The 25377-nt window shown below is 35.0% G+C and overlaps 1 protein-coding gene across 7 annotated transcripts in view; it reads left to right on the top strand.

The window, feature by feature from the left end:
* Positions 1 to 25377, top strand: part of ELP4 (elongator acetyltransferase complex subunit 4) — a 268725-nt gene that overhangs the window by 107818 nt on the left and 135530 nt on the right. For all 7 annotated transcript variants that reach the window (XM_003412300.4, XM_064288328.1, XM_064288331.1 and 4 more), the window contains exons 6-7: positions 2023 to 2107; positions 7383 to 7571. In XM_003412300.4, coding sequence (XP_003412348.1) covers positions 2023 to 2107; positions 7383 to 7571 — 274 coding nt within the window. The remainder of the gene's footprint in view (positions 1 to 2022; positions 2108 to 7382; positions 7572 to 25377) is intronic.

Genomic DNA, 25377 nt, shown 5'->3' with positions numbered 1-25377 from the left:
AATGTTTAATAATGTGTCTTCAGATAGCAGATTTACTAATTACTTAAGACAGATATTATCACTGAACAATTTTGAGTGGAGGGAAAATGCTTAAGAAACTTTTTTGCATACATGAAATAATAGTGGTCCTTTGGTAGATACATTATTAGATTATGATGTACTGGATATATTCTCGATCTATTCTTTAACATATACTGATACTCATCAAACAGTTGGCTGGAATTGATTTCAGAATCTGGGACCTTGACCACATTTTACCTCCTGTGCAAAGCTAACTGACCCATATACCCCGTGCTATCGAGTACCCATATTTAAAAAAAAAAAAAAAGGAATTGAATATTCTGTGTTCGAACCAGGGCCCTGAACAAGTTTGTTCTGGTTTGAACCCCTGCTGAGAACTTACATTTCTAACAAGTTCTCAGGGGATGCTAATGCTGCTGGTTAGGGACCCATTCATTCTGAGAACCACTAGTTGAGCAGTGTGTCTCAGAATTTATTATATATAAGAATCACCTGGGGATCTTGTTAAAATTTAGATTCTGATTCAGTATATCTGGGGTGGAAATGCAAATTCTCAGCATGGGTTCAAACCAGAACAAACCAGTTCAAAGCTCTGGTTTGAACAGCAGCACTGTGTTCTGAAAGTCGAGCTAGCCAGGACTAATATAAGATATAAAATAGCCACACTATTATCCTTAAGGAATATTATTATTTATAGACACATTTCCTCATACATGAAAGTGGAAAAATGTGCCCATGTAATCCACTGTATTTTCACTGAAAGTCAAGTTACTGAAAGAAGGAAGGAAATCAAGTTGCCATATGAGAAATAACCATACTGCCTTTTAAAATCATTCATTATCCATAGCTGTGTTTGTTTTGTATAGAATAGCACTCTTTTCTCTTGGTATTCTTTTTTGGTTTTTGTTAGATAGGTACTTTGGGCTAGCTGTTGCTGCTCAATAAAATGTTTAGAGATATACATATTTTAAACCACCTACCATTGATTGTGCACACTAAACAGTCTGCCACATTTCCCAACTTTTGATATTCTTTAATGTTACATGTATGCTTCAAAGTGTATTTCATTCTTTCTTTAGAGCATTTCTTCCAACCATATGATTGCTATACTTAAAATCACAGTTAAACAAATAGTTTTATATTGTTAACATCACCTACAGCCTTGACAGCATTAGGCACTTAAATGTCTATGGAATAGCTCTGCTGCAGAACGTCATTATAGTGATATTTAATGTTCAGCCATAGTATACAAGTTGCCCATTATACAGAATCTTAAATTCAGTTAATGTAAAGCAGATTTTCTTCACTCTTGCTAAATTTTCTTTGAAATGTTTCATAATATTTGTAAAATATTTTAATATGGTAACCTTAATGCTAGTATTTATGTGGGAAGTAGTTTAGGTAATCTTCTTAAATTCATGTATTTTATTGTCTTTTTTAACAAAAGAAGTGATAAACAGCGAGTTTTAGTGGAGATTTTACTCACATGTCTTCATTTGTATTAAAAGATGTAGTTTTTAAATTATTATTTCATTATTTGTTGTAAGAAAATTAAAACTTTGCTGGAAGATGAGCTCAGGTGATCAGGACATTGATTCAGGTGTACTTGGCATAGCAGTTCATTAACTATGTGTTAATTATCTATGATTACTCCTGAAAAGCTATAGTGGGCATCATCTTTTAGGTTGCTTCATTAAATCATTAATTTTCTTGGCAGTAACTGAGCCTGACATAATTAAGTCGTCTCAGTCACCACAGATTTTATCTTCCCGTGATATCAAGAACACTGAGTAGCTAATAAAAGGCATTTGTAACTTATTCCCTGGATGGGTTGACTTTATATTTTAGGACTATTAAATACTATTTTGGCTCATCTGACTTTATATTTAGGTAATCAAATAAATGTGTACCTTATAATTGTTTACTTAATGTTTTACCTCGGATTTTGTATTTCCTGTGGAATAAGTCCGTTTGTGTATCTGAACCATTTCTCACCAACAGTTCTCTGGCCCATGGCTACCTAAAGCTGCTGAAGTTCATTCAGAGCATCATTTATGAGGAAGGATTTGATGGATCGAATCCCCAGGTATTAAGCACCTTCAAAGCTTTTTATAATCAGGTATACAATGTTGTTTTCAAACTCTCTAGGAGTGGACCCAGAAGGCCTTAGAGTAATCAACAGTGAACAAGCTGTTTCGAAGCACAAAAGACATAAATAAGCAGAGCACAGGCAGCCTTAGTTCTACTATTAATGCGTATATAGAGTTTTAGCTAAGTTTTCAGTGCATACAGGTAAGATAGGCACATGCATTGTCAAAATTAATTATTTTAAAATATTTATTTTGTACCATTTGGAGTTTAAATGTAGCCAGATTTTTAAAATTACTTTGAATCAGCAAGATGTACTTTCCTATCTAAATTTTTCGTGTTTCTGTCATTTAAGACTTAATTTCGAATTACCTTATGAGGAAGAATTAATTATCTTAAGATTTTATTTCTTATTACATTATGATTTGGGTTGTTTCATTGAATAAAAGATGCATTTTTATTTGCTATGTAAAAATATTTTATGACAACTATTTCTCTGTAGCTCTGTTTTTAAAAACTTCCTCCAAATTCCCACTATTAAAGATGTTCCAGTTAGTTTAACTTAAACAAAATGAGGGAAATTTTATTTCTACATATTATGCCTTTCAGAATTCTTCCTCAGTGACTTTAATTGCTTTAGCTGCTAAAAGATTTGCATTACATTTATATTATTTTAGCAGAATTATTTCCAGAGCACCATTGTTTTTATTGAAGAAGACAGAGAAGTAAAAAATATTAGGGCATTATCAGCTGCTTCTTTTCCTGAATTCATAGATTTAAAAATATTATTGTAAACTTTACTGCTATATTTAGCATACTCTTCATGGCAAAATAAATTATTTTAAAGTTGTTTTGATCATTAGTTTAATAGTAGGTTGAAAATAGTTAGGTGTGTGTGGTGAGACAGACATTTATTTACAATTGGCTTTCATGTATGCCACAGTTTGTGACGGCCCTTGATATTTAGTACAATTTTATGTTGCTCACTGTTGGTCCGTTTTGAGATCTAGCTAAGATCTGTGGGTACCATATCTTCCCTTTGGTGGCAGTGCCTGTCTGGAGAAGTAAATTGGTCCCTGACAGACACCTCTTCCCACACACTGTGGTAACTATGGAAACAGGCATGTCATAACAGTTCCTGCAGTATAGATTGCAGAGCTGCTGCTCTTGCAGGATGATGACACATCTTCTGAGAGCAAGAAATTTTATAGAATGCAAAAGGGTAAGAGCAATAGCAAAGGAATACACATATACACATGTGCGCACACACACACATACATCCTAAGAACTCGTAATAAGTAAACGATCATTGAAATGGAATGAAGTGTTTGTTTTCTAACTTGTTTATTTGAGTATGAAAATAGCACCATTTTCAGTAAACAATTTTTTTTTTAATGGAAATTTATAGACAACAAACTGGAGCTGGTTTGGCTCCCTGAACCAGAGATTCTATCAGTTTCATAAGGATTAGACAGGGTTGAGGTAGATATTTCTATGGTGAATACCATGAATGGTTAAAAAATTGAAATTAACAATGTCATTATAAAAAAATATATTTCAAATTTGATTGGAACTAAAATATAGTCAATAAATTTCCATATCATTAAATTATAAATTGTATTGCTAAATTACCTGCTCTGTGTGTCTGTCTCGGAAACTGCATATGAGTTCAGGAAACCACAAAAATTCATCTCTCGTACGCTCCTGCAGAAAATATTTTTTCTGAGTCAAAATAATCCTCTGATATTGAAATAAATACTACTTTTTAAAAGGAAAATTTTAGAGGTCTTAAAAGCTTATAAGCAGCCATCTAAGATATTCCAGTGGTCTAACCCCATCTGGAGCAAGAGAGAGTGAAGAAAACTAAAGACACAAGGAAAAAATTAATCCAAAGGACTAAGGGACCACAACTACCATGCCTTCCACGCGACTGAGTCCAATACAACTACATGGTGCCCAGCTACCACCACTGACTACTCTGACAAGGATCACAATAGAGGGTCCCAGACAGAGCTGGAGAAAAACCTACAACAAAATTCTAACTCACAAAAAAAGACCAGACTTACTGGCCGTGCAGAGACTGGAGAAACCCCAAGAGTATGGCCCGCAGATACCCTTTCAGTTCAGTAATGAAGTCACTCCTGAAGTTCACTCTTTAGCTAAAAATTAGACAGGCCCATAAAACAAAATGAAACTAAAGGGGCACACCAGCCCTGGGGCGAGGACTAGAAGGCAGGAGGGGACAGGAAAGCTGGTAATAGGGAACCCAAGGTTGAGAAGGGAATGTTGACATGTCATGGGGTTGTTAACCAGTGTCAGAAAACAATATGTGCACTAACTGTTTAATGAGAAGCTAGCTTGTTCTGGAAACCTTCATCTAAAGTCAGATAAAAAAATAAAATTTTTAAAAAATGGGCAAAGGACATGAACAGAAACTTCACTATGGAGAACTTTTGGGCGACCAACAAATACATGAAAAAATACAGTCGCCAGCCATTAGAGAAATGCCAGTCAAAACTACAATGAGATACCATCTCACCCCTGTAAAAAATGGGAATGATTGAAAAAACAGAAAACAACAAATGCTGGGGAGGTTGAAACTGTTATATGCTGTTGGTGAGGTTGTAAAATGATACAGCCCCTATGGAAAACTGTGTGATACAGCCTCAAAAAGCTAGAAATAGGAAAACCATATGATGCAGTAACCTAGGTGTATATACAGGAGATACAAGAGCAGTGACACAGATAGACATATGCATACCTATGTTCGTTGCAGCTTTATTCACAATAGCAAAAAACGGAAAGAACCTAAAGTGCCCATCAACAGATGAATGGATAAAGAAATTTTGCTACATCCATATAATGGAATACTATGCCAATATAAAGCATAATGAGGAATCTGCAAAACATCTTATAACATGGATGAATCTGGAGGGTATTCCAAGCCAAAAAACCAAACGCAGTGCCGTAGAGTCAATTCCGACTCAGCGACCCTATAGGACAGAGTAGAGCTGCCCCACAGAGTTTCCAAGGAGCGCCTGGTGGATTCGAACTGCCAGCCCTTTGGTTAGCAGCCTTAGCACTTAACCACTATGCCACCAGCGTTTCCTGGAGGGCATTATGCTGAGGGAAATAAGTCAAAAGGACAAATATTGTATGGTCTCACTATTACAAAGCAGCATTCTTTGATGGCTACCAGGGATGGGAAGGGGCGAGAGAGAGAATTGCTTTCTAGATAGTAAACACTTGTTATGTTTTTGTGATGGGACAGGCAATACCAATTATGGGTGAAGTCTGCACAACTTGGCCAGGGTAAATAAAGACACTAAGAAGTATACAAGGAAAAGGGACAATTTCAGTAAATACTGTAACATATCCAATTTTGTAACAACAGTAATAACAACCAAAAAAATATGTTTGTGGTTACATAGGTAGATGTGTGTGTATAGGAAGACATATGTGAGTAAGTGCACATGCATGTATAGGTTATCTGTAGGTAAATGTATATACATGTTTATGTGTGCTGTATAACCCATACCCATAAACCCATTGCTGTCAAGTCAATTCTGACTCATAGTGACTCTATAGGACAGAGTAGAACTGCACCATAGAGTTTCCAAGGAGCAGTTGGTGGATTCAATCTGCTGACCTTTGGTTAGCAGCCATAGCTCTTAACCACTGCACCACCAGCGTGCTGCATATGTATCCATATATATAATAAAGCATGTAGGGAACTCAGTTACAGAGACTTCCTAGACATAGCCAAACAACTCTCAGGATTGGTTTACTGGGTTAAAAGCTTAGGACCATAGTCTCATGGGACAACTTAGGCAATTGGCGTAACATAGTTTATAAAGGTAATGTTCTACATCCTGGTTTGGTGAGTAGTATCTGGGGTCTTAAAAGCTTGCAAATGGCCATCTCAGATACAACTGTTGGTCTTTACTCATCTGGAACAAAAGAGGATGAAGGAAACTAAAGACGCAAAGAGGAAACTAGTCCACAAGACTACTAGCCCACAAGAACCACAACAGCCTCTTCTAACTTGAGACCAGAAGAACTAGATGGTGCCCAGCTACCACGTCCAACAGTTCTGACCAGGGACGCAATAGAAGGTCCGGAATAGAATGGGAGAAAAATGTAGAACGAAATTCAAATTCCAAAAAAAGGTGAGACCTACTGGACCAATAAAGACTACAGGAACCCCTGAGACTACCACTCTAAGATAACCTTTGAACTGAAACTATTTCTGGAGGACATCTTTCAGCCAATTAATAGATTGGCTTATAAAATAACCAGTATCACCTGTGAGTAATGTGGTCCCTTAAACAATCAACTATATGAGACCAAACGGTCAACATTTACCCAAAAGCAATGATGAAAAGGCAAGGAGGGAAAGGGAAGCTAGATCAATGGAAACAGAAGAAACAGAGTGGAAATAATTAGAATGCTGTGCACGTTGTGAAAATTGTAACCAATGTCATAGGACAATTTGTATAAAAATTTTTAAATGGGAACCTAATTTGCTGCGTAAACTTTCACCTAAAACACACTATTAAAAATGTATAAATAAATAAAAGTGTTAATATGGTTGTTGTTGTTAGGTGCTGTAGAGTCAGTTCCAATTCATAGTGACCCTATGTAGAACAGAACAAAACACTGCCCAGGCCTGTAGCATCCTCACAATCATTGTTATATTTGAGCCCATTTTTGCAGCCACTGTGTCAATCCATCTCATTGAAGGTCTTCCTCTTTTTTGCTGACTTCCTACCTTACCAACAATGATGTCCTTTTCTAGGGACTAGTCCCTTCTGATAACATGTCCAAATTACGTGAGACAAAGTCTCACTGTCTTCGCTTCCAAGGAACACTCTGGCCGTACTTCTTCCAAAACAGACTTGTTCGTTTTTCTGACAGTCCATGGTTTATTATATATTCTTCACCAACACCATAATTCAGTGGTATCAGTTTTTCTTTGGTTAATATTAAAACTGTTTTAAAAAAAAGGAAAAAAGATTTAGGCTTGTGATATACCTCAAATTTCCCAAAAATGAAAATAATTGATTCTGTTATTTTTTATACTTTTATCATCTAAAATATTTCTTTTATATTGGCTTATTATTAATAGTATATAAAACTTTTTACCATGTGCTATTGACATTATCTCACTGATCTGTTTTTTAAATAAAAATAAGAATTGGTAGCTAAAGGTAAAAGAGGTATCCTATTAGTTACCAAAACTTACGGTGTTTACCCTTTTCCCTTTCCTTTAGAAAAAACAGAAAAACATTTTAAGAATAGGAATTCAGAATCTTGGCTCACCTTTGTGGGGAGATGACATTTGCTGTACAGAAAACTGCAGCAATAGTCACAGTCTTACCAAGTTCCTCTATGTTCTTCGTGGTCTTCTGCGAACCTCCCTTTCAGTCTGCGTCATCACGGTGCCCTCACACCTTATCCAGGTGAGAATTTTCCAAAGCTGCCTTCCCTTAGTTAGTGGTACGTAGTAAAGAGTAACTTATAAATGCTTTGTGAATCTGATAAATAATTTTCATATACCATTCGAATAAAAGAAATTTCAGATGTTCGAAACGCCAGAGTTTTTAAAAAATGACATAGATTATTAAATTTTATATATTTGTGTTTTTAGTATATAGTAAGTGTATGATACATCTGTCTTTACTGGTTTTATTGTTCTTTGATTGCTTGTGGACTTGCTAGGATCACTAAGATAAAATATGAGGGTAATTTTTGCTGGGACCCCCTTACTTCCTCTCTGGTTCTGCGTATAATCCTCCAGAGACTACACACTCAAGAAAAGACTTTGTACACAAGCTCAAAAAAAGTCCTTTTGTTCAAGGGACAAGTTGGGGAGTATTTTCATCATGATTACTGTTATAGGTAATTGCGTGTGTGAGTATATGTATATATATGTATATACAAACACAAATATATATACATATGTATAGATGTATATATCAATCACAATAATAGAAATAATTTAACTTAAAAAAAATTCTGTAGCAATGAATCGAATCATTTAAAAGTAAAAAGAAATTAAATCTCTGAAATCATTTTTTTTCTAATGCCCATACTAAAATGTTTTGATTTGGAATGACTTGCTTTTGCAGGAGAGAGGTATTGAATTATGTTTTGCTTTACTTCTCTGGGTGATAGTAATAATAATAATAAAGATTTGAAAAAAAGAAAAAAACCCTTTGCCATCAAGTGGATTCCGACTCATGGCAACTCCAATAGTAATAACAGGAAACAAGTACCAGACACTTAACTTGAGTGTAAATCAGACCTCAAACGCATATTGTAGGAAAACTCTACTAGAATATGTTTACAAGGTTTTATTCTAGAACTTATTCTGTCAACACTAATAAATCTCATACCTCTAATGTTAGAGCCAGAAAGGACAGGAAGGGATCCTCTGGTCTGGGCACCCTCCTTGAACAAGTAAAACATTATCCTTGTTTTGGAACAGAGTCCTGAACTGAAATGACATATTCAAGCAAATCAAAGAAATAATGACTATACTTAGTGAGATTGCAAAGGCCTATGAAAATGTAATACTTAATTACTTTAATGGAATATAACATGTAATTGACCTTTGAAGTTTTCCAAGGAAATAAAGAAATGCCATTTTAAGATGTTTTACCTAAGCATACTGTCCAAGAGGTAAAGCTAAGACCCTTGTTTAAGGGTTAAGTTTGTGAAACATGTCAAAACCCTCTAAACTAGAGGAAAAGAATTTTAGATATGATTTGTATTTGCTTTTAAGAAAAATCCACTTTTATCTACCACTCATCTACCATCTTTACTTAAAATTTTTAAGATTGGCTAATGCAGCACCTTGTTCCTTCCTCCACAAGTGGAGAAAGATGATTGGCAATGTACCCGGCAGTGTACCCCCTGCGTTGGCTGTATACCCCCATACCATAGCTATCTGCTATTCAGGTAAACTTTCCTCTTAAATAATTTCAAAATTTAAGCAAAATAAAAATTAGATCTCTATCAGTAGAAAAATTGATAATTTCACATGAAGACATCTTAAATCCAAACCTTTCCCTCTCAACAAATTGAAAAAAAAAAAAAATTCTGCAATTCTTATAAATTTAGTTATTGAAGCGATATTTTACTATCTTTGATTATCCCTTCCTTCTTTCATTCATATATTTCTTTTACACTTTTTTTGAGTGACAGATGTGCGCTGCTGCCCACTGTATATATCACTTGAAATTCGAAAATCAGTAAGAGACACTGGTTTCTTTCAAGGACCTTACTCTCCAGTGTGGGAAATAAACATTAAAAAGATGAATTGCAGAATAGTATGGTAAATTTGGTGATAGATTTATACGGATATAGGATCAGAACCTTAGTCCAGTGTTTCTCAAACTTTTGATCTCAGAATCTATACTCTTAAAAATTCTTGCTCAGTGATGTAAGTCAATCATAAAAGGACAAATATTGTATGAAGCCACTACTATGAAGTAACAACAAAAAGTTTACACACAGGAAAAAAAAATTATTCCATAGTTACCAGTTATGGAAGGGAAGAGGGGAGGATATAACCAATTAAATAGAAGATACAAGGTAATACTGGTGAAGGGAAAGACAAGGTGTAATACGGGAGAGGACACTGTGAGAGACACAAGATTAGAGGACAACTACAGTAACTACTACAGCTTAGACAATCCTACAGCAATAGTACTAACAAACAATAATTGAGAAATAGGTAAATAGGTACTCCAAGAGGTATGGAAGGTTGTAAGGGAACACACACACCAGCAGATAACGGTTTGGCGGTGAATATTTCTACATACGTGACTGTAGGTGCGGCTCATAAAGAGCACACAAGAGCCACAGTAGTCAGAACAGCCTGGTACTGGTACAACAACAGATACATGGACCAATGGAACAGAATTGAGAATCCAGACAGAAATCCATCCACATATGAGCAGTTCATATTTAACAAAGGCCCCAAATCAGTTAAATGGGGAAAAGACAGTCTTTTTAACAAATGGTGCTGGCATAACTGGATATCCATCTGCAATAAAATGAAACAAGACCCATACCTCACTCCATGCACAAAAACTAACTCAAAATGGATCAAAGACCTAAATATAAAATCTAAAACAATAAAGATCATGGAAGAAAAAATAGGGACAATGTTAGGAGCCCCAATACATGGCATAAACAGTATAGGAAACATTATAAAGAACATAGAAGAAAAACTAGATAACTGGGAGCTCCTAAAAATCAAACAGTTATGCTCATCCAAAGATTATACCAAAAGCGTAAAAAGACTATCTACAGACTGGGAAAAAGTTTTTAGCTGTGACATTTCTGATCATCGCCTGATCTCTAAAATCTGCATGATACTGCAAAAACTCAACTGCAAAAAGACAAATAACCCAATTAAAAAATGGGCAAAAGATATGAATAGACACTTCACTAAAGAAGACATTCAGGTAGCTAACAGATATATGAGGAAATGTTCACGATCATTAGCCATTAGAGAAATGCAGATCAAAAGTACAATGAGATTTCATCTCACTCCAACAAGGCTGGCATTAATCCAAAAAACATAAAATAATAAATGTTGGAGAGGCTGTGTAGAGATTGGAACACTTTTACAGTGCTGGTGGGAATGTCAAATTGTACAACCACTTTGGAAATCGATTTGGCGCTTCCTTAAAAAGCTAGAAATAGAACTACCATACGATCCAGCAATCCCACTCCTTGGACTATATCCTAGAGAAATAAGAGCATTTACACGAACAGATATATGCATTCCCATGTTTACTGCAGCACTGTTTACAATAGCAAAAAGATGGAAGCAACCAAGGTGCCCATCAACGGATGAATGGATAAATAAATTATGGTATATTCACACAATGGAATACTACCCATGAATAAGGAACAGTGAAGAATCTGTGAAACATTTTATAACATGGAGGAACCTGGAAGGCATTATGCTGAGTGAAATTAGTCAGTTGCAAAAGGACAAATATTGTATAAGACCAGTATTATAAGAACTTGAGAAATAGTTTAAACTGAGAAGAAAACATTCTTTTGTGGTTATGAGAGGGAGGGAGGGTGGGAGAGGGGTATTCACTAATTAAGTAGTAGATAAGAACTACTTTAGGTGAAGGGAAAGACAGCACACAGTACGGGGAGGTCAGCACAATTGGACTAAACCAAAAGCAAAGAAGTTCCCTGAATAAACTGAATGCTTCGAAGGCCAACGTAGCAGGGGCAGAGGTTTGGGGACCATGGTTTCAGGGGACATCTAAGTCAATTGGCATAATAAAACCTATTAAGAAAACGTTCTCCATCCCACTTTGAAGAGTGGTGTCTGGGGTCTTAAACGCTAGCAAGCAGCCATATAAGATCCATCAATTGGTCTCAACCCACCTGGATCAAAGGAGAATGAAGAACACCAAGGACACAAGGTGATTACGAGCCCAAGAGACAGAAAGGGCCACATGAACCAGAGACTACATCATCCTGAGACCAGAAGAACTAGAAGGTGCCTGGCTACAACTGATGACTGCCCTGACAGGGAACACAACAGAGAACCCCTGAGGGAGCAGGAGAGCAGTGGGATGCAGACCCCAAATTCTCATAAGACCAGACTTAATGGTCTGACTGAGACTAGAAGGACCCCGGTGGTCATGGCCCCCAGACCTTCTGTTGGCCCAGGACAGGAACCATTCCCGAAGCCAACTCTTCAGACATGGATTGGACTGGACAATGGGTTGGAGAGGGATGCTGGTGAGGAGTAAGCTTCTTGGATCAGGTGGACACTTGAGACTATGTTGGCATCTCCTGCCTGGAGGGGAGATGAGAGGGTGGGGGGATTAGAAGCTGACGAAAAGAGAGAGTGGAGGGAGAGAGCAGGCTGTCTTATTAGGGGGAGAGTAATTGGGAGTGTGTAGCAAGGTGTATATGGGTTTTTGTGTGAGAGAGTGACTTGATTTGTAAACTTTCACTTAAAGCACAATAAAAATTATTAAAAAAAAAAAAAGCACACAAGAGATATAGTCAGGGAAGCCTCTTGGACTTAAGCAAACACCTCGTGGGATGAATTTCCTAGGCTAAAAGACAATGGACCGTAGACTCAGGGGTTATCTATGTCAATTGGCACAATATAGTACATAAAGACGATGTTCTGCATCCTGCTTTGGTGCATAACATCTGGATCTTAAAAGCTTGCCAGCGGCCATCTGAGGTACAACAATTGGTCTGTTCCCCTCCGGAGCAAAGGAGAGTGAAGAAAACCAAAGACTCAAGGGAGCAGTTAGTCCATAGGACCAATGGACCACATGAGCCACAGTCTGCACAACAACCCCAGGACCAGAAGTACTAGGTGGTACCTGGTTACTACTACTAACTACTCTGTCTAAGATCTCAACAGAGGGTCCTGGACAGAGCAGGATAAAAAATCAAATTCACGAAAAAGACCAGACTTACTGGTCTGACTGAGACTAGAGGAGCTGCTGAGACTATGGCCCTAAGACACTCTTCTGACCTGAACTGAAGCTATTCCTGGAGGCCGTCTACCAGCCAAACAATAGACAAGTACATAAGATAATAACACTCAAGGGGAACATATGCCTTAGAACAATCAATTATACAAGATCGGGTGCTATTTGCCAAAAAGCAAAGATGAGAAGGCAGGAGGAAGTAGAAAATCAGGATGAAAGAAAATGGGGAACCCTGGGCAAAAATGGGGAGAGTGCTGACACATTGTGGGGAATAAAACCAAGGTCATGAAACAATTTATGTACAAGCTAATGGGAAACGAATTTGCTCTGTACTTCACCGAATCCACAATTAAAAAAAAAATTGAAGATCCCAAAAAACATTTGTTCGTGTGAGTTTTATCTATCGATATTTACCATATTGGAAATTGAAACTGAGAAAGATTCAAATATTTATTTATCAATTCATTTAAATTAATAATAAATTGATTTAATAAGTAATATGCTTTTTATGAAAAATAATGATTTTCCAAACAAAAAAAAAATTAAGAAAAGTAGCATTGTTTTACAATTTTAAAAATCTCTTTGTGGTCTAGCTTAGTAGAAAAAGCTGGATTCTAATTTTTTTTTTATTCTAATATCTGCTTCTTTATTCAATGAATCCGTTGTGATACATTGTTTTGGTTGAAGAATTCAAAGAAAATCTGGCCTTACACAGGTATGTGGTTGGAACAAGGAGGACTATTGTGGATATTCTCTCATGCCACACCAAAATTTGACAAGTGATACTTTTCCTGAGTGTTGGTTGTAATGTGCAATTAGAAACCATATCAATGAACTTTTCATACTACGTTACACTAAAAGGCATGGTTTATCTTGCATTTTGTATCTTTTACCCATTCGTGATATTGTAACATCATTCCTTGATCATTTGGAAATTATTCTTTCACTGAGTTATGCAGATCTTTCAAATGTTTACACGCTTCACTATACAATATCAAAAAATCTATTTGTTAACAACATTACCACCATCTGTATGGCTGTATATGTCCCCAGTTTATTTTTATTGTTGAATAGTTTTCTGTTATATGAATATATCAATTTCTTTATCTTTCTACCTGTTGATGGACATTTGGATTGTTTCCAGTTTGAAGTTGTAAATAAAGCTACTATGAATATTAGTGCATAAGTCTTTGTGTAGATGTATATTTTCATCTGTCTTGGAGTAATTGCTGGATGTGATATGTTTAGTAGGTAGTGATAAACTTAACTATAAGAAGCTGCCAGATTGTCTCCAAAGTGCTTATATCATTTTACACTCCCATCCTGTGTATGATAAAGTCACCTGCTCTACATCTCCTCCAAAACTTTTTTTTTTATTTTCAATCTTTTTGATTTTAGCCATTCTGGTACATGTGAAATGGTATGACATTGTGGTTTTAATTTGCATTTCCTTGATAACGAATGACGTTGCCCATATTTTCAATGTCCTTATTGGCCATTTGCATATCATTTTTTATTGGGTTTATTTCCTAATTATTAAGTTTTCAGAATTCCATATATATGGATGCTTTTAAAAAAATTTTGGAGGGAATGTAGAGCAAGTGAATTTATCATACATAGCTGATGGAAGTTTAAAATGATACAAGCACTTTGGAGACAATTTGGCAGTTTCTTGTAGTTACTATTGAGTTTTAAGAATTCCTTATAGATTTTACATATATTTATATTTATATATATATATGGAATTCTTGTTGTTGTTAGGTGCTGTCAGGTTGGTTCCAACTCATAGTGACCCTATGTACCACCGAATGAAACACTGCCCAGTTCTGCACCATCCTTACAATCATTATGCTCAAGCCCATTGTTGCAGCCACTATGTCAGTCAACCTCAGTGAGAGTCTTCCTCTTTTCCACTGACCCTGTACTTTACCAAGCATAATGTCCTTCTCCAGGGACTGATCCCTTCTGACATCATGTCCAAAATATGTAAGACACAGTCTCGCCATTCTTGCTTCTAAGGAGCGTTCTGGTTGTACTTCTCCCAAGACGGATCTGTTCATTCTTTTGGCAGTCCATGCTGTGTTCAGTATTCTTTGCCAGCACCACAATTCAAAGGTGTCAATTCTTCTTCGGTCTTCCTTATTCATTGTCCAGCTTTCACATGCATATGATGTGATTGAAAATACCATGGCTTGGGTCAGGTGCACCTTAGCCTTCAAGGTGACATCTTTGCTTTTCAACACTTCAAAGAGGTCCTTTGCAGCAAATTTGCCCAATGTGATGTGTCTTTTGGTTTCTTGGCTGCTGTTTCCATGGGTGTTGATTGTGAATCCAAGTAAAATGAAATCCTTGACAACTTATGGAATTCTTAAAACTCACTAATTAGGAAATAAACAACCCAATAAAAACTTATATGCAAATGGCCAATGAGGACATGAAAAGATGGGCAACATTGTTCATTATCAGGGAAATGCAAATTAAAACCACAATTTCATACCATTTCACATGTACTAGAATGGCTAAGGAAACTCTGGTGGCATAATGGTTAAGAGCCTACGGCTACTAACCAAAGGTCGGTAGTTTGAATCCACCAGGCGCTCCTTGGAAACTCTATGGGGTAGTTCTACTCTGTCTTCCAGGGTTGCTATGAGTCGGAATCAACTCTAAGGCAAAGAGTGTGTTTTTTTGTTTTGGTTTGGTTTGGTTTTTTGTTTGTTTAGAGTGGCTAAAATCAAAAAGATTGAAAATAAAAAAAGAGTTTTGTAGGGGATATAGAGCAAGCGAGTTTATCATACATAGCTGATGGGAGTGTAAAATGATGCAGGCATTTTGGAGGCAATTTGTCAGTTTCCTGTAGTTAAGCTTATCACTACCTAACCCTGGTAGCATAGTGGTTAAGAGCTACTGCAGCTAACCAAAAGGTTGGCTGTTCAGATCCCCCAGGTGCTCCTTGGAAACCCGATGGGGCAGTTCTACTCTGTTCTGTAGGGTTGCTATGATTCAGAATCGACTCGACGACAGTGGTTTTTTGTTGTTTTGTTGTTGTTGTTAATAGATTTTAGGTACAATAACTTCGCAGTAATTTTTTTCAGCCTTTGACTTACCTTTTGTAGCCTTAACGGTATCTTTTGAAGAGCTGACATTTTTAATCTTGATGGAGTTTAATTTACCAATTTTTGTTGTGGTTAGTGGGTTTTTTCCCCCCCATCTTACTAGTATTTGCCCACCACAAGGTCTTGAAGACTTTTTCCTATGTTTTCTTTTAAATGTTTTACAGTTTTATTCTTTACTTTTGAATCAATGTTCTGATTTGCTTGTTTTAAACAACTTCAGATCATGTTCTACACATGACTTTTGGCTTAGTTGTTAACATTACAGTTACATGTTAACATACTTTACATTCACTAGATCTCTTGATTATTGGCATTGTTTACCACAGTTCTCATTGTCTGCCTCAAATGTGATTTCATATAATTTTATATATCTAATACATTGTAGTCAGGGGCTAAATATTTGATTTTCTCTCTGTGGCCTTTTAGCTAGCATAGGGTTATGGTAATAATATAATATTAAATGTGATATGGTATAAAAATTCCTAATGTAGTACCTAGATTTTTTTCTAGATATTCAATAATGAGTATTGATTCTCACTTGGAAAATTATTCCTAATATCTAATTGTTCAAACTGCCGGGATCTTTATTACAATTTTATGTGATTTCTTCTAACATACCCAGACTCTATCTACAAATGGCAAATTTATTAAAATGTCATTTAATTATACTAATTATGTATACCACATATACAACCTATTTCAAGTCCTGTGACTGAAAAGTTTGGCATTAACCAGAAGTAAATTCTGACTCATTGGCAAATAGAATTTATTTATGATAGTCATAAGAAGATAACTCAGTTTTCTCTTAAGGGCTTTTAATAGATTGTGCCTGAACCTGAATTATTATTTCAGTTTAAAATTGCACAAACATCATAGGCCAACTCCTTTCTCTAATAATCTTAGACATTGTATACTTAGATTATTTACGTTGTTAAGTCATTATAAAGTTAATATAGTCATCCCTTGGTATCAGCGGGGAATTGGTTCCAGGACCCCTGCAGATGCCAAAATCTGAGGATGCTCAAACCCCTTATGTAAAATGGCATAGTATTTGCATATAGCCTATGCACATCCTCCTGTTAACTTTAAATCATCTCTAGATTACTTATAATACCTAGTACAATGTAAATGCTATGTAAATAGTTGTTATATAGTATTGCGTTGTTTAGGCAATACTGACAAGAAGCTAAGTGAACAATGCACAAGCAGCCAGTGCTGGAGAGAGACTGAGGATCTGTGAAATGGCAGGAGGCTACAGCAGGGAATGCCTACACATCACTTCAGTTACGTGGATTCAAGTTTTGCTTTTTGGCACTTTCTTTTCCTTTTTTGAATATTTTCGATCCACGGCTGGTTGAATCTGCAGATGTGGAAGGAACCTGCGGATACAACATGTAACACCAACTGTATTATAATAACAGCTTGGTTAGATACAATGAGCTTCTTGATTATGATGCATAAACCTGGAACAGACTGTTATCAGATACTGGTGAAAATGCCACTCATGCTACCACTACCACTACTATTATTACTGCAACTGTTTATTAAGCACATACTACATGCCAGGCACTTTACAAGCATCATCTCATTGAATATACACCACAAACAGGTAATTTTTAGGTCCATTTTCCCCAGGGCCAGTGTCCTAATCCAGCTCTTTCCCTGACTCCGAACCCTAACATCTTCACTATAAAGTTGTATAGCTTCTCTAACTGTCACAAAAACCCTTCAAGATTATTGTGAGGCCAATTGCACAGAAGACTGAAGTTAAAGATTCTCCAAAGTCACACATGTATCACACATTTAAAGCTGGCATTCAGACTCAACTCTGTTTAGCTCTAAAACCTGGACTCTTTCCCCTCCATCACATTGTATCTTTGTATCTTGAATTATTCACTACCTTTGATGATACTAACTTTCCATTAAGAAAAAAAAGTTCTAGTCTAACATTGCTAATATTAAACATATTTAAAGAGAAAATTATCATTGTAAATCTTTGATGAATCAGTTCCTGTGAAAGATTAAGCAAAAAGGAAAGAGGAAAAAAAAAAAGCACATTTCCTTCTGCATAATTGCAAAGAAAAAAGTTATAGAATAAATGTGTTTGTGTGTGTATATAAATATTGTTTTAATTTATTCTAAAGGGATCTTATGGGAGAAAACCAGGAAAATAAAACATTTATAAAGCCACCTTGGTGGTGATCATCATCATTTAGACAAGAAGTTCCAAACCTATTGTGAATATCTGTGTGACACTGATTCCTCTATCCTCTGTGAAAGGAAACAGCAGTGATGCTATCAGATGACCTAGAGTCAGACCATCTACACACTGATTAAATAATAATTGAGATGATGAGGTGAATTGCATGTTTGAGCATTAAATAATATTTGAATTTTAGTACTTTATTTTACATATATATTTAAGCCCTGTATAAATGGTGAGGATATAGTTTCAATTTATACTGTCCTACCAAGAAAGAGACTACTTTGAAATGGAAATAGGAGAATATAGGGTGAGACTTTTATAATTAATATAAAATTACACAGTGCGATCAGGAATTAAGATATGTTCCTAAAAATAGAGAATGTCTTTTTTCAAAAGCTGAACAACCACCTAAAGTTTTCCTATTTTCCGTACTTTACTCCCTAGACAATTTTGCACAGCTTAATCTTCTGGTGTTAATATCAGTTGAGCTTTTAAAAAATTATTCTCTTCCTCTTTGAACATAACATTTGATATATTTGTTTTTACATCAAAATATTTAGGAGATGGGACCATAGTTTCAGATGACCACTTAGCCAATTCGCATAACATAGTTCACAAAGATAATATTCTACATCCGAGTTTGGTGAGTAGCGTCTGGGGTCTTAAAAGCTTGCAAGCAGCCATCTAAGATACAATTATTAGTCTTTTACTCATATGGAGCAAAAGGAAATCAAAGGCTCAAAGAAGACACTAGTCTATGGGACTAATAGCCCACCCACACAAACCCGTAGCCTTTTCTAACCAGAGACCAGAACTAAATGGCACCCAGCTACTACTACCAACCGTTCTGACAAGGGGCACAATAGAAGGTCCCGGATAGAACGGGAGAAAAATGTAGAACAAAATTCAAACTCCTAAAAAAGGTGAGACCTACTGGAACAATAGAGACTAGAGGAACCCCTGAGACGATCCCTAAGATAACCTTTGAACTTGGAATTGAAGCTGTTTCTGTAGGTCACCTTTCAGCCAAATAATGGGTTGCCTTATAAAATAAACAATATCACCTGTGAGTAATGTGCTCCTTAAACAATTAACTATATGAGACCAAACAGTCAACATTTACCCAAAAGCAAAAACGAGAAGGCAAAGAGGAGAGGGAAAGTTAGATCGATGGAAATAATGAGAGTGCTGACACATTGTAAAAATCGTAACCAATGGCACAGAACAACTTGTGTAAAAGTTGTTAAAAAAAGGGGAACCTAATTTGCTGGGTAAACTTTCACCTAAAACAATAAAATATTCTTTTAAAAATATTTAGGAGAAAATACAAAACTCAACAGTTTTGTTGAAAGCTACCATGATATAAACAGGATTAAACTCAATAACTCTTAAAGACTGGCAAGGGAAATCACAATCTTTAGGCTAAGGAAAATGACAGAAACTGGAAGCAGTAGGGTTAGAATGTTAAGCAAAGACACGTGGATACTCAGAACTAGGGGACTATAAGTTTATTTAACAAAAATCTTACATAGTGATTACTGTGGGCTAGATGCTATCCTAAACACTTTTCAAATATTAACTTGTTTAATCTTCCTAATAGTCTTATGTGGTTGGCAGATAGACCTGAGCAGTTAAATAATCTTGGTCAAGGCATAACTTTCTCGGCCTCAGCTTCCTCATCTATAAAAATGGGGTGACTAACACCCAATTTATAGGATCATTCAGAGGATTATTGATAACGTGCTAACACAATGCTGGCACATACAATCATCATCTTCACAATCATTACTTAAAGAGACCTCCAAAATTGAGAGCTTGAACAGAAATTGGGCTACAGAAAATAAGGTGTACAAATCTACGGTAGAAATCTTTAGCTTTCTACCTCTTTTTATGAAAGAAACTGACAGGGTCTTTTTTACATAGTAGGTCTGAGTCAGACCAGGTTGTTGTTAGTTGCTGTCAGGTTGGCTCTGATTCATAGCAACCTTTTATATAACAGAATACCCGGATAAGTAAAGTCAGGGGGCCACACAAATCTTGGTAACATCACAGTGTTGTAACAAAACTGTTTTAACATCATTCATCAGCTTCCTCTCCAATATGACCAGTGCCATCCCTGGAGACTATAAATCATGGTTTAAGTGGGAATGGTATAATGAAGGGTAATTTAGCTTATTCATTCATTCAACAGATATTTCTTAGAGGCAGTGTTCTAGACACCAGTGGGGATACAGTAGTGAACAAGACAAACAAGGTACCTATCCTCCTGGAGTGTTTTTAGCAATGTAAAAGATAGTGTGGATGAAGCAAATAATTAGTATATGTAGGTTTTTAGGCACTTGAACTTGGGAGTTGTTAGCAGAGTGGTTCCTGGGAGGAAATAGAAAATGTAATATCCTTGGAAATTTTCTTATATAAACATCTGTACATACTAGCATTAAATATCTTTATTTGAATACATTATATAAATTAATACTAGATTAAAAGTGTATAAAATATCTGTATCCCTTAGATTGGTAAAACAGCCAATCAGTGTTCTTACTTTGGTTATTAGCATTCTGTCAGACTTGTACAGTAATGATTAGTTACCCTTTATTGTACTTTTGGCATGCTTCCCATGTTTAATTCATTGTCGGAAAGGAACACATAGTTAAGGAAATTCCAAAAAGGGGGAAAAGTTAAAATAGTGAAAGTAATGATATAGATCCAAAACTGATTTTAACTTATTGTTATAATAAGACTTTTATAAGTAAAGTGAACAAGAAATTATTTTCAAATTTGCATTTGAAGTATGTTGTGTTCAGCTGCATAACTTTGAACTTAAATTTTTTTTAATTTCCTTTGGCTTAAAGATTATTTTCAAAATAACACATGAAAAAATGACAAGCGTATTTTAAAACATGTATAAAAATAAATTCTAAATATGTTAAGAATATACTCAAATTATTCATCAAATATATTATAAATGCCTGAATATGTATGTATAGTCTTTAAAAATTTTTACCTGTGAAGTAGTAGTATTCATATTTTTTCTAGCTGGAATATAGTTTTAGCATCTGCTCAAAGACGTTGCTGTGAAAATGGCTAAGTTAAATACAGACTTTGTTACGTGCTGAACTATGAAGTAAAGTGTCATTGGAAGGAGCAGCACTACCGAGGGCTCCCCTATATTCCTGCATTACTCCGTTCCCAGATCCCTGCTGTGTAGTTGTTCTACTCGCCAAGAAGCCTGTTAAAGAGCCCCCAAGAGCATGTGTACAGCCCTCCATGTTAATAGTTAATTGGTGAGGATGGCAAGATGAGAGGACAGCCGAACATGTGGTCTCTCAGACTCAAGCAGTAGACAGACCTTTAGTTATAATAACAGCAGCTGCTCACATTCTCACAACTCAACTGTTCAAAACTCTGTTGTCAAGTGAAGGTTGTTGTGATTGAAGAAAAGGAAAAGTTACATCTAGGAAAAAATAATTAAAACTCTACCTTTAAACTCTTTGTACATATCATTTTAATTTTAAGAATAGTGTTTCAACTTTTAAAATTTTAGTGATAAATTTCCATATTAAAGGTGACCTTTTTCGGCTACACATTTACTGTTACATATAGAACTGTTTTGTACCCTTCAGAACTTTTTTAATGAGTTTTTTGCTAGATGATAACTTTGAAACAGTTACAGTAAGGATACTGTTCAGTTTCCATATCTAGTGAGATATGAAATTGAAATTTTTTAGCCTATAAATGGGAACTGGCTTACATTAGTGAAATTTATCATCCACCTCCAAATTATACAAACACTTTTTGCCTTTTAAAATATTTCTATTTTCCAAATCCCAGTGACAGTTGTGTGCTTGAGAAAAACAATGACCAGTAACATTTATTCTTTTGGAAATAATTCTTCACCTTATTATAACTTTATTAGTGAGGTAAAAGGAATATCCTCAAGCTTAAGCATTTTATTTAAATAATCTGTGACAGATTGGTCTTGATGTATATTTTTTACTGTTTAAAAACACTTTTACCTGAAACTATCAGGAAATAAATATTGAAGCACTTAGGAATTGTAACTAAAATAGGGAAGATTATTTTTCTATACCTTTTCCCACAGCTTTTCCTTCAAAAAGATAATTTACTTTTTATTACTGCTTCACTTCATTCAAGCTGCCATAACCTACATTTTAAAGAAATTTTTTAAATATAAGCAACTACCTAACAAATTTCTCCTTAACTCTAATAACACAGGAATGAAGACTTCTTTGAAATTACTGATGATGAAATAATATTTTTCTCATTACCAAATAATTCTAAATATTGCCAGCATTTAATGTATTTGCTTAGAAAATGTTAATTGGTAAACTATATTTAAACTGTCTTTTATTCAGAACAGATTTCATAATTGAAAGTGGCCTATAACGTATTTTATTTGTCATTATTGGCATTTGGTCAAGAAACAGCCTTATTCTTTTTTTTTTATTATATAACCACTATTTTACAGCAATTTGATATGTAGAATGTTTCCCCCAGCTATCTCATAGAAGAAAACTGTCACCAGCATTAGTTAACTTATACCAAGAGAAATTAATTTTCTGATGAAAAGCAGGTACAAAGCTTTGTCGTAGTATGTCCCTTGAAAATCTAAGATTTTACTTGGTGTATTATTTCAATTAATATGTTCTAAAATATATCTTCTATAATATTAATGTACTAGAGCTTTGGAAACACTGAAGAGAATGATACAGTCTGTTTTAAGATAGAGAAATTCAAAAACAACCCTTTTCATGTCCATCAACTTTTGTATTCATGCTGAGTATTTTAGTAACTAAACTCTAAATCCAGCAAGAGACTGCTGTAGAACTGACCACTAACATGGGAATACGAAATGTGGACTCTGGTGTCCTTACGAATTTCTCTCGGTATGAAATCTTTTATTCTTAAAACAAGAACTAAGAATAACTGCTTGGTGAACAAACAACAGACTTTTGTGAGTTTACAACAGTAAAATTTTGGAAAACATTTTTTATGTCATTATTGAGATGAACATTATTATAGGAAAGCATAACACCATCTGTCATATAAGTGAACCTGTTTTAAATTGTCTTTTTAGTGCACTTTATTAAGGAGAATATTTAAGGACAAAAATTACAGATTTAATCTCTTGATCTTAACTGTCAATTTCTAAAGAATAAAGCCAGATATTCTGGGTATAAATTTTTCATGAATTCCTTAATCAAGGTACTCTCAACTTTTATTTTTCTGGGCCTTCTCAACTACTCTAAAATAGATTATAAAAAAGTAGCGTATTTAAAAGTTTAAAAAGAAGCAGTTTTTTTCAAAAATGAACTAAATCATGTTAAACCCATTTTAGTTTTACACATATTTGTCTAATTCAATCCTTTGAAACTTTAGTACCTTCATGTAACTCTGATGAGTTGTAAACAAAAAAAAAATTTTTTTTTAAATAATAAAACTTTGCTTCAACTCTTCTACTTTAGGCTTGGTAGTTATAAATTCTTAAAGACCTAGATTTTTCTTTTCTTTTGTTGAAGACTACACATGCTGGTATCTGATTAATTTTTTTTTAATCAAATCTTAGCTTTTATGCTTTATGCATATATATTTAATTTACCTTTTTGGTCAAGAGTGATTGACATTATATGTAAACTACAAATTGTAAGTTTGTGTCTATATAGAGCATTAGTAGGGTATAGGCCATTTTGTCTTAGTACAAACATGCATATGAAATAAGATGCTATATTCCAAATTGTCAATAAGATTCATATGCATCATTAAAACAAACAAAAAAAAATTACCACTTAGAAACCTTTTATTACACTTAATCTAACCAAAACATATTTGGTAAGGCATAAGAGTAAGAATAATTTTGGCTTTAAATGCTATTTCACTTTCTCTAAAATAATTTTATGATGTTATAGTTCATATAGTGATTCATACCATGGTTCTGTACTGATGGTGGTTGTTAGTTAAAGTACTATTAGGGCCAACATTTTGAAATGTACCAATGATATAAATAGTGAAGCGTCTCATCATGGTATGGAGATTGAGTCATCTGTTTGGACATATGGAATCTTTGGCTGCTGGACTACATAGTCCTTATAATGCCCAGTGTCCAGGCATGGACACAACTGTTCTGGGAGCAGAATGGGGGAGGGACCTATGTGTTCAGTCCACTTGAACATGGTAGAAGGAAAAACAGGGAAGGATCTTTACATTTTTCATTATTCTTATTATGGACTATGCTATTGTACATTACCTTTTATATATAGAAAAGAAGTACAACTTTATTTCTAATTTTGCGTCTATTTTACAAATAAAAGTTTTTTGTATCTTTGGTTTTACAAGCCATCTGAAAAATACTTGTGAGAAAATGTAAGTTTTTTTTATTGAATTGTTCCTATTTTTATACCTGGACACATAACTTTTCTTAAAGATTAGTCTTCAAAAAAGAATGATACTTATTTCTTAATTTTGAAACAAAATGTGCTTGCAATGGTTCATAATTTAAAGCTAAATTACCAGATTCTGTATCATATCTTAACTTTACATTTTAGCCCTTCGCTATTAATTACATTATTATTACTATCTAAAGAATTTCTCCATCTTTAATAATGTTTTTACACCCTGTGTAGTTAATCTTTAATGTTGGGGAGGACAGGAGGAAGGATTAAATTAGCCTTGTAGCCTCTTTCTCTTCCAGGCTGATGATGGAAAATAAAAGCTCTTAGCCACAAAATGCAACACTTAGAATTAATATTTAATTAGACTAGCAAATTGTACACTGTGGCTGAAAGCTTCCAAAGAGTTGTTAGTGCCACAATTGACCTACAGGTTTAATAATAACTCACTTCTAGAAGCAAGTGCCAGTTCAGCATAGTAGAGCCACTGTAAGAAAGTCCTGAGAGATTAAAATCAGCAAACCAAATGGCAGGCAAGGATTCCTGGGATGGAGCCTTCTGGAAAGCTGGGAGCTGGAATAGCTTTTAAGCCAGGATTCAGATGAGAACAGTGGGTGAAAAAGCTGATCCCTCCTGTTCTGGGAGCTTCTGGTTGTAGGCCAAAATCTTAGAACAGATTTTTACTAAATGTTTTTGCTGCAGCTATTAACTTACATTGAAAATCAAATATTGAATAATTTTTCTGTGAAATTTAGCAAAATTTTTGTGTAAACATTTGTTCTTAATTCCTTACATATTAGTACATAATATCTGTAAACTCAGATCATTAGATTATCGGATAGGTTTGGCGCTGTACATCTATGCTGTTTTGCTGTGACATGCTGTTTCCTTGTACCCTGTATAGTTGATTTATATGGTTCATTTCTATATTATTTCATTACGGAGCATTATGTGGAGCCTAAGAAAGAGCTTGTGAAGTCTGTAGCCTAAGGATTTTTTTTTTCCTTCAAGAAGGTATATATACCATCAAGCATAATTCAAAGACA

The sequence above is a fragment of the Loxodonta africana genome, chromosome 7 (assembly GCF_030014295.1).
Source record: "Loxodonta africana isolate mLoxAfr1 chromosome 7, mLoxAfr1.hap2, whole genome shotgun sequence".
NCBI classification, from domain to species: domain Eukaryota; kingdom Metazoa; phylum Chordata; class Mammalia; order Proboscidea; family Elephantidae; genus Loxodonta; species Loxodonta africana.
The sequence above is the reverse complement of the archived record's forward strand: the minus strand, read 5'-3'. Positions and strand labels throughout refer to the sequence as shown.